The sequence below is a fragment of the Sciurus carolinensis genome, chromosome 11 (assembly GCF_902686445.1).
Source record: "Sciurus carolinensis chromosome 11, mSciCar1.2, whole genome shotgun sequence".
Classification (NCBI taxonomy): Eukaryota; Metazoa; Chordata; class Mammalia; order Rodentia; family Sciuridae; genus Sciurus; species Sciurus carolinensis.
Genome location: NC_062223.1, coordinates 72547274 through 72560423, shown reverse-complemented (window position 1 = coordinate 72560423; position 13150 = coordinate 72547274). Strand labels below are relative to the sequence as shown.

The 13150-nt window shown below is 39.4% G+C and overlaps 2 protein-coding genes across 2 annotated transcripts; one reads left to right on the top strand and one right to left on the bottom strand.

Moving 5' to 3' along the window:
* The first annotated feature begins 1178 nt into the window (after positions 1-1178).
* On the top strand, positions 1179-2147 carry LOC124959551 (olfactory receptor 52D1). Its single transcript, XM_047517963.1, has one exon. It carries the CDS (start codon positions 1191-1193, stop codon positions 2145-2147), a length of 957 nt encoding a protein of 318 aa, XP_047373919.1. The 5' UTR covers positions 1179-1190.
* A 7015-nt stretch (positions 2148-9162) lies between these two features.
* LOC124959981 (olfactory receptor 51I2-like) lies at positions 9163-10107 on the bottom strand. Its single transcript, XM_047518487.1, has one exon. It carries the CDS (start codon positions 10105-10107, stop codon positions 9163-9165), a length of 945 nt encoding a protein of 314 aa, XP_047374443.1.
* Positions 10108-13150: the final 3043 nt, after the last annotated feature.

The following is a 13150-nucleotide window of genomic DNA, read 5'->3' as shown; positions in this document are numbered from 1 at the left end:
TGGAAAGAAAATGGTTTCTTTGGAAGCATTATGAACTCAAGTGTTAGTCATACTAATGGATAATAGGGGAAGATGAAAACCCAAAACTGAAGCTGAGGATATAAAACTTAATTTCAGTTCCACAAGTAACATGCCTGGATCTGAATTATATCAGTTCAACTCTCTGGACTGGGTCTTCCTAGTGGTAAGGAGTGTTATAAACTGTTAACTATTCATTGTTAGGAAATAAAGAATTTTTAACAGGAGGGGGAATTATTTTACGAATCCAAGCATTCAATCCCACAAATATGAATCTTTGCTCAACTACAGATTCTTTTGAAGGTGGTAAGACAAATGAAATCTTCTCAATTTAGAAATGATAAAAATCACACAAATATTCTGGAATTTTTCCAATGTCAATTGGTGAACAGATAGAAAAGCACAAAATGAATATAGAATTATGCCCTCTGTAATTTGAAAGTTACAGAGAAGAAAGAAATTTGTTCAAGGTGACACATCAATCCTGCTGTAGAATCTGGTCTCAAATTGGGTTTCCTGGCATAATTCTGAAGGCCCTTTTATGTATAAATTATGTTAAAGAGAATGTATGCAATACGAACTATCCCTTTACAGCCAAAATAGATTTCTACTCCAGAATGTCTTTATGGATGTCAAATCCAGACAACCTGTTTTCTCCTTCCATATGTATCTGTCAGGACATGGCATTCTGACCTGTCCATCGCATCCTGCAATTAACTCGTGAGTTTGCAGGATGAGCTGACTCTGACATAGATGTGCAGGTTATCGCCCCAGAAAGCAGAGCTGATTTATCTTACTTCTTCTTTTTTATTCCTACAGGAATGCTCATATCATTATAGGTATTAAATCAGGAGTATGTAATCATATCCAGGTCATCTACCTTCTTACTAGGCAATTCAGGTGAAATATAAAAGTAAGCCTTTGGGCATATATCTGGGAAGATAGATTCAAACAGGGAAAAGAAGGTAAATGCATCATTACATCATTGCCCAAAAGTAAAGGGCATGTATGTGTATTATGACTCAGAGTGAAATACTTTTCAGATGCTTGAGCAACTAAAAATTATTATTTCACAGAAAGGTGATCTTTTCATGTGAATCACCCACACGCCTGTTGTTACAGGGTAGGCATACCATCAACCCTTGGAAGGAACTCTTTGGTTGCCAGGAAGGATGTCAGCTTCCAACATCAGTGAGACCAGTCTCCCAGCCACTCTCTTCCTGACGGGAATCCCAGGCCTGGAGTTTGCCCACATCTGGATCGGGATTCCATTCTGTGCCGTGTATCTGGTAGCTCTGCTTGGCAATGCTGCCCTCATCCTCGTCATTGTGACAGACAGTGCCCTTCATGCACCCATGTACCTCTTCCTTTGCCTTCTCTCACTCACTGACCTGGCTCTCAGCTCCACCACAGTGCCCAAAATGCTGGCCATTTTGTGGCTCCATGCAGGTGAGATTTCCTTTGCTGGATGCCTGGCACAGATGTTTTGTGTCCATTCTATCTATGCTCTGGAGTCTTCAGTTCTCCTGGCCATGGCCTTTGATCGATATGTGGCTATCTGCAACCCACTGAGATATAAAACCATTCTCAACCACACTGTCATAGGCAAAATTGGCATTGTTGGTATATTCCGGAGTGTAGTTATTGTTTTCCCCTTCATATTCCTACTGAGGCGACTGCCCTACTGTGGTCACCACATCATGGCTCACACTTACTGTGAGCATATGGGCATTGCTCGACTGGCCTGTGCCAACATCACTGTCAATATTATCTATGGGCTGACTGTGGCCCTTCTGGCCATGGGTCTGGATTCCATCCTCATTGCCATCTCCTATGGCTTCATCCTCCATGCTGTCTTTCGTCTTCCATCCCATGATGCCCAGCACAAAGCTCTGAGTACCTGTGGCTCCCACCTTGGTGTCATCCTCATTTTCTACATCCCTGCCTTCTTCTCCTTCCTCACCCACCGCTTTGGCCACAACCGAGTTCCCAAGCATGTGCACATCTTTCTGGCCAATCTCTATGTGCTGGTGCCTCCTGTACTCAATCCCATTATCTATGGAGCTAGAACCAAGGAGATTCGGAGTCGACTTCTAAGACTGTTTCTCTTGGGCAAGATCTCAGCATGAATTCCAAACATAAGTTGGAGATGAGAAAAATAAAAGGGTAGGATCACTTTCCAGATGCATTTGCATGGATGGGATCTATGATATGACAAGACTGGGTTTACCTGTCTGGAAGGTCTGGAAGGAAGTAGATTGGCCAGGTGAAATAGAAATACTGATTATCACGTTGAACATGTTGCATTCCCACAACTCCTTGAGAAACTTAGAATAACCCAAAAATATGATAATATTTCCACTGTTGTCAAAAGTGGCTATGACCTACTAAGGAGCAAGTTAGTTTATGATAACAAGATGAGACAGTTTCATGAAAAGAATAACTTTCTGTCTGAGTCCAAAGGCAAAGAAAAAGATGGTTGGAGTGAATTTGAAGTTGAATTCGACCCCTTTGGTTGCACGTAAGTGCAGAGATGTGAATTCAGAATGCTTAGATTTCAATCCTGGCTCCTCCTCTTACTACATTTGTGACCTTAAGCATAACATTAAATGTCTCTGTGCCTCAGTTTGACTAACTGATATGTAGTAGTAATAATAATAATAACATCTAACTCTTCCAGTTACAGTAAGGATTACATAAGGAAATAAATGTGCAGAACTTAAGAAAGAGACTTGTATGTAAAATGTTCAATAAACAAAAAAAATAAATAAATAAAGTCATGTAACCTAAGTATCATGGAGCAATTCATCTAACTTCTCTAGGACCTCTATTTTTGTAACCTCACCTCACAGATTATTGTGGTAACTATATTACATAATAACTCTATCACATTTAAACAGTGCTTAAAATAGTGTCAGTGCTAAATGGACCAACAATTTCACCTATTCTTCCTTCTGTCCCCATTGCCTTTCCTTTCAGCTACGAAGTCATTCCTTGTTCAGGATACTGGGGAGCCATCTTTGAATTCTTCTTCTCCTTCTTCTTCTCCTTCTCCTCCTCCTCCTCCTCCTCCTCCTCCTCCTCCTCTTCCTCCTCCTCCTCCTCTTCCTCCTCCTCCTCCTCCTCCTCCTCCTCCTCCTCCTCCTCCTCCTCCTCCTTCTTCTCCTTCTTCTTCTTCTTCTTCTTTTTCTTCTTCATCTTTTTGGTGTGGGTAATTGAACCCAGGGGCATTTAACCACTGGGCCACATTCCCAGCACCTTTTAGATTTTATTTTGAGATAGGATCTCACTAAGTTGCTGAGGCTGGCTTTGAACTTCTGATCCTCCTGACTCAGCTTCCCAAGTCATTGGGATTACAAGAATGCACCACCATGCTACATTCTTCCTTTTTAATAGTCCAACAGTACTTTAGTAAACTCAGTTCTAAAATAGAAAAATCTATCAAAACTCCTGCCACCTATTCAATATGGTGGCTATTGTTGTTTTCATTTTAAATTAATATCCTGCAATTCAGAGAAACTAATAATCTGTCTCTCCTTTCATATAGATAATATCTCATACATTTTATAGCCCTTTATTATGGAAGTGATATGAAATATGGATCCACATGATCATGAGCTTCAATCTATGTACCTTACCTAGCAGCTGCATGAATTAAGCATCATACCTAACTTCTCCAGTCCCAGTAAAGCGCTCATTATAGAGTCTGAAACAAAGTAAGCACTCAATACAGACTGGAGAAGTCAGTAGTACTTGGTTAATAATCCTTCAATATTTCAAGATATACTATGTTTCATTATATCTACATGACTTTCCTATTTCCTAATTTGTTAATTATCATGCCAAAACTTCAACACAGCATTATTGCATCTGTGACATACACATATTTTAAAAGGTAGTCTATCAATGTTATCGAAAAAGTGTTATGGATTGTACTGGTGTGTGTCATATTCTTTGTTGAATTATCAAATGAATGGCATCTGCATTATGCCCCTGTGATAAACAACGAAAAAATGTCTAACATAGGGACCTGGCATATAGTAGATACTTTGTGATTACATTCCTATTCACTTACATTATATTGAGAGTGTTCAGATGGAGGCACATCCATAAAATTGGGATGAACTAAGGGAGAGACTTTTTATCCAGGAAAGCAGGTAAAGGAAAAGTTATTACAATGTCCACAAGGTGAGACAAGAAGAAAAGTGTCAACTCTGGTTGCAGAGAACTCCAAGTCCAGCTGTAGAGGCAAATCCTTGCACAAGGAGTTATCCTGGACAGGGCCAGTCATGACTTAGCACAGAGGAACTCAGAAGAAAGATCAGATGTATGGAGCTCTGAATGAGATTGGAAGAGAAGGAGGGACAGGACAATGGTGCAGGAAGGAGGCAGCAGGGAAAATACAGAGAAAGCTTGAGGTAGCCTGGTGAGATTCGAATTCTAGGGAGCTTCAAAAGCAGGCCCATTTCAGAGATATGGTCAGTCCTTAGAAGGTTTATGGATCAATCTTTATCAAAGCATATGATGGATCAGTCTTAATCACTTATAACTGAAGTCTAAAGTAACATGAAGATGATGTTTAGAGAAGGCGAAAATTCTGAAAGTGACACTTTTCTGAACACTGCAACTCAGTATTCACATCATCCTCCCTTAAAAACGAATAGAGAACCCAATATAAATTCACTTTTTGAGAAAAGACAGCGGTCACCAGTCCTAGAGAATGTGCTAGTGACTCAGCCTGCTCTGTGCAAGCTGACCCTGCCAGGACGTTAAGCAACCAATTCTTCTCCTGCTTCTCCCAGCAGGGCAGCAATGCTCACACCCTCCTTGGAGGTTCAGCTCCTTAGAACTACCAGGTCACCCTCAGTTGCCTCTCTCTCTCTCTCTCTCTCTCTCTCTCTCTCTCTCTCTCTATATATATATATATATATATATATATATATAATTTTACTTCAAGCTTAAAGTTTATGTATTATAGATAAATAGAAAATATATCTTGTCAAATTTCCCTGACAAGAAACTTAAAAAAATTTGTTAATTTTTCCAAATATTTTTTCTAAAGAAATGTATAAATATTTAACAATGAGTATATTACGTTAGTGTTTTTAGCCAACCAAACCTCCAGAAGACTGTTTGATAGTAATAATAATGGTGATTGGGGGGCAAAGATTGAATAAAACAGAATTTAATTAGTGTTGTTTGAATTTAGTGTGCAATTGCCTATTAAAAATAGGAGATAGCTCATTTCCACCTCAAGTTTTGTGACATTGGCCAAGAGTCCTTCACAATATTGTTAAATAATATGATTTTTAAAAAATGAAAAAAATTATTTTCCTCTTATTTTAGCTAGTCTGCATATGATCTTACAGACTAAGAAAACATATAGAAAAAAATTGCTTTAGTTTTATTTAGGATTTTGTTTTCATTTTACCTTTTTGAAATCTACTGTTGATTACATAAAATGTTTATTATTACTCACCTTACATGAAGAATCATATTCAGAGATTTCTGAAAAGTAATTTAATTAATTCTATGTAGATCATTCTTTTGTCAGTATTGTTTAATTGTATTCACAACTTCTAGTATTTACACTTTTGTTGTCATTAGTGTATTTAATCTACACGATTTTTTGATGTTAAGATTTTTCCTGTATAGTTCAGTGGAATTATATTTACCTTTTTAAAATTTTTACTTTATTTGTTCTAATTAGTTATACTTGACAGCAGAATGCATTTTAATTCATGTACAGGAATGGAGCACAACTATTTATTTCTCGGATTGTACATGATGTAGAGTCCATGCTATTCAGGCTATCATACAAGTACCTAGGTTAATGATGTCAATCTCATTCCACTCTCTTTCCCACTCCACCCTCATCCCTCTGCCCACTCCCCTCTGCCCAATCCAAAGTTTCTCCATTCAGCCCTCCACCCACACATTATGTATCAGCATTCACATATCAGAGAAAACATTTGGTCTTTGGTTTTGGGGGATTGACTTATTTCACTTACCATAATATTCTCTAACTCCATCCATTTACCTGCAAATGTTGTAATTTTATTCTTCTTTAAGCCTGAGTAAGCCTGTGTATATATGCCACAGTTTCTTGATCTATTCATCTATTGAAGGGCATCTAGGTGGGTTCCATAGCTTACCCTTTGTGCTGAGCTGCTATAAAATTGATGTTGTCATGAAGAGAATATTCACTATTCCTTTATCAACTGGACACATTTACTATATACTCCTTCTACCAGAGATATTGATGACTGTCCCTGATACAACTCCAACTGTAAAACAGTGTGGAGGCTATATTTTTGGGGGGGAGGGATGGGTGCTGGGGATTGAACTCAGGGTCATTCAACCACTGAGCCACACTCCCAGCCCTAATTTTTATTGTTTTAGAGACAAAGTCTCACTGCATTGCTTAGTACCTCGCTTTTGCTAAGGCTGGCTTTGAACTCCTGACTCTCCTGTCTCAGTCTCCTGACCTGCTGGGATTACAGACATCCATCACCCTGCTTGGCATGTGGAGGCTTTTATTGGGAGAGTGGTGATAATTCTGGAGGTAAAGTACATTCCTCTTTTACCCAAAGGATGTCCATGCACAATGGAAAATATTATTTTACCAATGTGAACAAATATAATTTATCTCAGAAAGAGACACATTCATTTAACAAGTCTCTAATTAGGGTAATAGTTCATATTTATAAGGCAGCAGCAAAACAGAATATGGATATGTTTCTATAGATGGTAGAAATATCTTTCATTGTGACACGTGCTCATTTTTCTCATCCCTGTGCCCTGTGAGGTGACTTCCCAGTTGTGCAATTGAGACAGAGTTGCAGTTTTTCAAAAGCCTAAAAAATACAGAACTCGGCAATATGGTTCCAATTTCAGGTAGAGACCCTAAAATGGTAGAATATAAAGAACCTTTTTTTTTTTTTTAAATAAGAAGGGAGATACCATTACCAGCTTGACTCTGAGGGATGTGATTCACCTTTGTCCTTAATACTCTTCTTTTGTTTCTTCTCATATCTGTGTACAGATTAGTTTGTGTCCACTTTTGTCCTAATATATAAATCACGAAGCTGTTCCAGGTGCACGAGAGGTGGTCCTGGAGGGGGAGGGGACGGCAGAGTAGTCCTCCCAGTGACTTTGCTGCTGCTTTCCCTCTGTGGTTGTGCAAGCAGCACCTGTGTCTGAGGCCACCTCTGAGGTCAGAGCTGAGTCGGTTCTAGAGGATGCTCTGCCCCCTCCCGGTTCCAGACTGGATCCCTTCAGACTTTGCTTCCAAGTGGTGCCCAAGCCTGAGAACTGTGTAGAGTTGCTGCAGCACTTCCTGTATCTGCTTCTCCTGAGCTCTTTCCCCGACATCATCAGAGCCTTCTTTGCCCCTTGTCTATACACTTGTGTATATGGTTTCCTCCAGGCTGAGGCGATATCCTATTGGAAGAGCTCATTTGTTGGAAGTTCCTGAGATTTTCAGGCTTAGGACAATGATCTTCTCTCAGCCATGAGCTTTTAGACTCTGGAAGTATTGTTCCACTCTCACCAATGAGTCTCAAAGCCATGTACCCAGAGTTCTGTTGGGATTCAGTCCTCTACAGTGTCCCTAGGATTTCCTTTTACCCAGTTATGTGAAGATGTCACCTATAGGTTCTAAATTTGTGTGATTTTTCTGTCTCGTTTGCTTAATCTGGGAATCAAGAAGGGTGTATTGAAAATTCTAACACATTCTTCTCCTAAATTTAGGCCTTGTTCATGTTATGTGGTCCATATGACTTTGTTTTTCAAAAATTATTAAATGTTCTTATGAGAAAATAAAGGTAAATGAATATCTATGAAAAAATAACTTTTTGCCCAAAATCTACTTTTCCCAATTGTCCCTCAGGTTGAATTTTGCCATGGCCTATCCACTGTCCAGTGAAAACCCCACAGCACCGTATTCACTTCTGCCAAGGGTACACCTGCCTGTGTGGTCTGGGCTGAGTTTACTTGGCATGGATTGCGAGGGTTCTTCCCTTTCCATGGCTGCGATCTCTGTGAATTTCCTGACATCCTTCACCTGCTCCCCTGTCTGCTCCAGCATGTCCCAAAATCTCTGTACTGGACTGCTTAACCTAGGACAGGAGCCCATGTTGCAGCAGACTGTGGAACCCAGCTGCACTGTCACCTAGGGGACTTGTCCTCCACTGATCACCAACAACTGTTGCTTTCCATTTAGTGTCCCTAGAAGAAACTGAAAGGTCCCTCTGCTCCTGCAGGAGGGATGACAGCATAGGCCTCTTTCATAAGATTGTTCTATTGTTTAAACCTTTTAAAATTTCAAATCGCTTGTCTCATTTTACATAGCAAATGTGGAAAGAATGGGCATTCTATTTTAAGGATATAGAAATAGTCATATTTCAAAATTTATTCTTACTTTTTAAAAAAAGTCATTCTGTACAACTAATTTTTAAGTTTAAAGATATTTGAAACTATTATCCTCTTAACAATTCATGGGGGACCCCTAAGATCTCAAGTCACATAATGCCCAATCACAACATGGTACATGTACCTGTATCTGTACCAATATTTATAAAATGTTTTATTAGTTCATTAAAGTTGCATATAATACAGTCATTCATCTTGATATAATCATCTGTGCATGGCATATAATTTGCTACATTTCAGTGTCTAGTATTGCCACTTTCCCTTCTCCCTCCTTTTGATTCCCAATCTCTACTGACGCTTCTACTTATTTGTCATTTTATAATTGAAATTTTATAAATACCCATAAAAGTGAAATTTACTCTGTTGTATTCATATAGGTATATATCATAATCTGTTTATACCATTATTTTTGGGATTTATGTGAAAATATAGAGGTTAATAGTATATTAGGACAAAAAGGATGAAATTAAAGACCCTCTTCCATTAAAAAAAATTATTTGTGAAAACTTAAAAGAATTAATTACAAGATAGGGTGTCCTGATGTTTTGAGTTATGGCCTATATTCAGACTAACCCAGGCAATGCCAGACATCCAATTGTTACTCCATGTTTAGGAGGTTGAAAAGTTCCAAAGGATTAGCCTGATGAACCCAAACAGCAGCAATAGGAAGAAGTTCCTACATGCATGGGTTCTCAGAACCTTTCTGCCTGATCAGAGCTTGGGTCCAAAAATCATCTTGTGTAGCCTCTTGCGAATCTCCTTAGTCTTGACAGAATAGATAATTGGGTTGAGCATTGGAGGCACAAAGAGATAGACCAAGGACATGAACTTGTGCACATACTCAGGGGCATGCTTCCCAAATCGATGGACCATTGACACACTAACCATGGGCACATAGAAGATGAGCACAGCACAGATATGTGATACACATGTGTTAAGGGTCTTGAGCCTCTCTTCCTGGGAGGCAATGGCCAGTACAGAGTGCAGAATGAGCACATAGGAGAGGAGGATGAGCACTGAATCTACACCAAAGGCAGAGATGACAATGAACAGCCCATACATGCTATTGATGGTGGTATCTCCACAGGGCAGGCGGATCATGTCAGGGTGCAAGCAGAAGGGATGGATCAGGATGTTGACCTTACAGAAGGGCAGTCTCTTCAGGAGGAAGGGAGATGGGAAGACCATGCAGAAGCTGCGAATAATGATGGATATGCCTATGGAGGCCACACGGGCATCAGTGAGTAATGAGGTGTAGCGCAAGGGGTCACAGATGGCCACATAGCGGTCAAAACTCATGGCCAACAGGATTCCAGATTCTGTCCAGGAGAAAAAGTGGATGAAGAACATTTGGGCCAGGCAGGCATCAAAAGCAATCTCTGGAGCATGCAAACACATAGAAGCCAGTACTGTGGGCAGTGTAGAAAAGGACACCCCCAGGTCATTGACAGACAGAAGAGACAGGAAGTAGTACATTGGCTGGTGCAAGCTCTGCTCCTCCTTGATGATGAAGAGAATCAGGGAGTTTCCTAGGATGGAGATAGCATAGAGCAGCAGGAGGAGGGCAGTCAGCCAGTGCTCCAGGCTTTCCAACTCTGGGAAGCCCATGAGTGTGAAGCTAGTGGTACTTGAGATGTTAGTTCCAAGCCTTCTCATGGTGGTCTCTGAATGCCTTTGTGGGAAATAAAACCAGAGTGAAGTGCGGACAGATGGTGGAAGAAGTGAAGATCAGAAGCAATCAGTCTGAGAGTGGAAGAGAAAATGACACAAGACCATGGGAGAATCAGACCAAAGAGAATCAGACCTTCTACTCTCTACAGTATCCCTATACCTGACATGGGCTCCAGATTGTTCTCCAAAGAAATCTTTAGTGTCCTTTTTTGACATTATCCATTACTCTCTCTGTGTCTGTATTCTTTACAGAGCATCTAATCTTTCCCTAATGATGGAGAATGACTTTTTCTTTCTACTGGTTCCTAGCTATCAGCGTCTCCAGTAAATGAGGTACAATGTGTCTTGATACTCTGCTCCTAATGACTTGTGCACTTTCTTTTATCTCCTCCAATGCTTCTCCTCTCTTGCCTGCATGCCAACCTGTCTCCAGTTCCTCATCTTCTCTTTGCTGCTAGAGTCTCTCACTCATCCACCAGATAGGTTTCTATCGCCTCACACTCCTCTGCTGCTGATTGCTCTTGGTGTTTCTGTTCTATGTTATCATGTGTTCTTTCTCTGTTTAGATCAAAGATTTTCAAATCGTAATGTATGTTAGATTTACTTGAGTATATTTTTTATTGACTCTTTTTATTTATCCATGACAGCAGAATCCTTTTGATATAATTCTATAAGCATGGAATGTATCTTATTCTAGTTAGGATCCCTTTCTTATGAATGTACATAATGGTGGGGTTTATTTTGTTGTTTTCATATAGTGCATGTGAAAATTATGTCTTTCCTTTTTCTACCATCCCTCCATTTCCCATTGTCTAATCTACTGAACTTCCATTCTTCCCCTCACCCACTGACCCTTATTTTGTGTTAGCTTCCTGATACCAAAGAAAACATTTGACCTTTAGATTTGGGCCCTGGCTTATTTCACTTAACATGATAGTCTCTAGTTCCATCCATTTGCTGGCAAATATCATAAAGTCATTCTTCTTTATGGCTGAGTAATATTCCATTGTGTATAGATATCACATTTTCTTTATTCTTTCATGTGTTGAAAGGCACCTAGGTTGGTTCCATAGTTTTGCTATTTAAAAACCCCTTTCCTCAGACCATACCCATATCAATTATATGTGAAACTCTGTGGAGAGAATTAAATAATCAGGGTTGTGTGTGTGTTGTTGCTGTTTTCCTAAATCTCCCAAACAATTCCAATAGGAAGTTAAAATTGTTCTTCCTCACTGAACATCAATTTCGAGAGCTATAATCATAGGAAAGAATCGCAAAAGCAAACTTACTTCCTTCTTATATCCTTCTAGTAATCACCCATTTCTATGCTGCCATTTACAATTAAGATTGTCAAAGTTATTTTCAACTTATAATGTACTCCTTATTATTCATCTGTGCATCAGTGATCCCAAATATATGTCTCTACTTCAGGCATTTCTTCTAGCTACTAATTCATGCATCAATTCTCCATCAAATGTGAAAGCTCACTGCTCACTAGTGTCTCAAACATAAAATAGGTAATGTTTAACTTATTTCTTACTTGATCCTCTTCAATATTTATCATCTCATTAATTTTCTTACCTATCTATCCATAGGCTTTATATTAAAAAAGACATATTCAGCATGTTTGACCTCTCTCACCCTCTCCTATAGAGAGATCTAATCAGCCTCTTCTTACTTTGCTAATACATACTTAATCCTAGCTTCTCATCTCTATCTGGCTTCCTATGGAAACACATCCCTCTGCATCTTTAAACCAGGATATTGGCAGAACCTTCCTTCTTGACCACCTGGCTTAAAGCCAAACCTCTCTTAAATCCATTTTGCACAAAGCAGCCTAATTACTGGTTTACAAGTAATAAATAAAATGATGCTACATCCTTGCTGAACACTTTTCAATGACTTTCCTTACCTTTTGAAGTAAATATTCAAATAACTTATAAATCAGTACCATTGCAAATAGCAGGAGCAGCAGCAGCAGAGTCAGAAACTCCTTACTTGCCAAATTTCCTATTCATTCATTGCTTCTCATAGACTTTTCTTCAATTTTTGCATGACAAGTTGTTTATGAATTTTATGATACGAATGAGGTTTCTGAGGATCTCCTTGAGGAAAGACCTGAAATTCCCTCCTTACCTCCAGCTCTGGTGAATGGTGGAAGAGATGTAACTAAAGTTCTCAGTAAGGGGAGACACACCAAGGACTCCAAGTACTGTGGACACAGTCCTGTACACAGCCCTCCTTGCCAGCCTCATCATCTCCCTGCTCTGAGCTCTATAAACCCACTCCTAAGGTCCCCTGGGTCTGATAAGTCCAGGCTACAAAAAGATGGCTGAGTCTCCAGGGAGCATGAAAAATTCTTGAGTGGATGACTCCTCTGTGCCATGTCATTTCTCTCCTTAGCCATTTCAAAGGAATTAAGGGTCAGAACTGGGTTATTCCAGAGTGATCAACATTATTCAATTCTTTATTTCTAAGAGTTGAAGCCCAGACAGAATTTATTCAGTAAATCAACAACAGAGCTATTTTTAATCTCCTATCCATGGCTTCTCTCTGATTCCCAGATGAAGGATCTTTCCATTCACCATGCCACAACTCAAATAGATTTCAAGAAATGGAATCACTTAACTATACAGAGTTTCACCATCTGGAGTCAGCAGCTGGGATGGCCATGTTGCTTCGCCTGGAATGTACTAGACTTAGCACTGAACATCTTGCACCAGGGGAAAATCCTCAAACTAGGCACACAGCAATAATTTGTCACCTTATAGTCTGACGTAGACCCTAATCCAGCTCCTTCATTAAGAGCATCATTAATAAAAATGTTTGATGTATTCAAATTTCAAAATCTTCAGTTTTAAATGGAGTACCAATTCCTACATACATGGGAAAATGTGATTCAGCATCACATGAAAAGTACTTATGAAACAAAATCTATTGCAAAGACTTGCTAACTGTTCATGTGTCAGAGAGGAACTTGAATAGAAGGTAAGAAGTCCTGTTGGCTCTCAGAGTTTTCAATTAACAG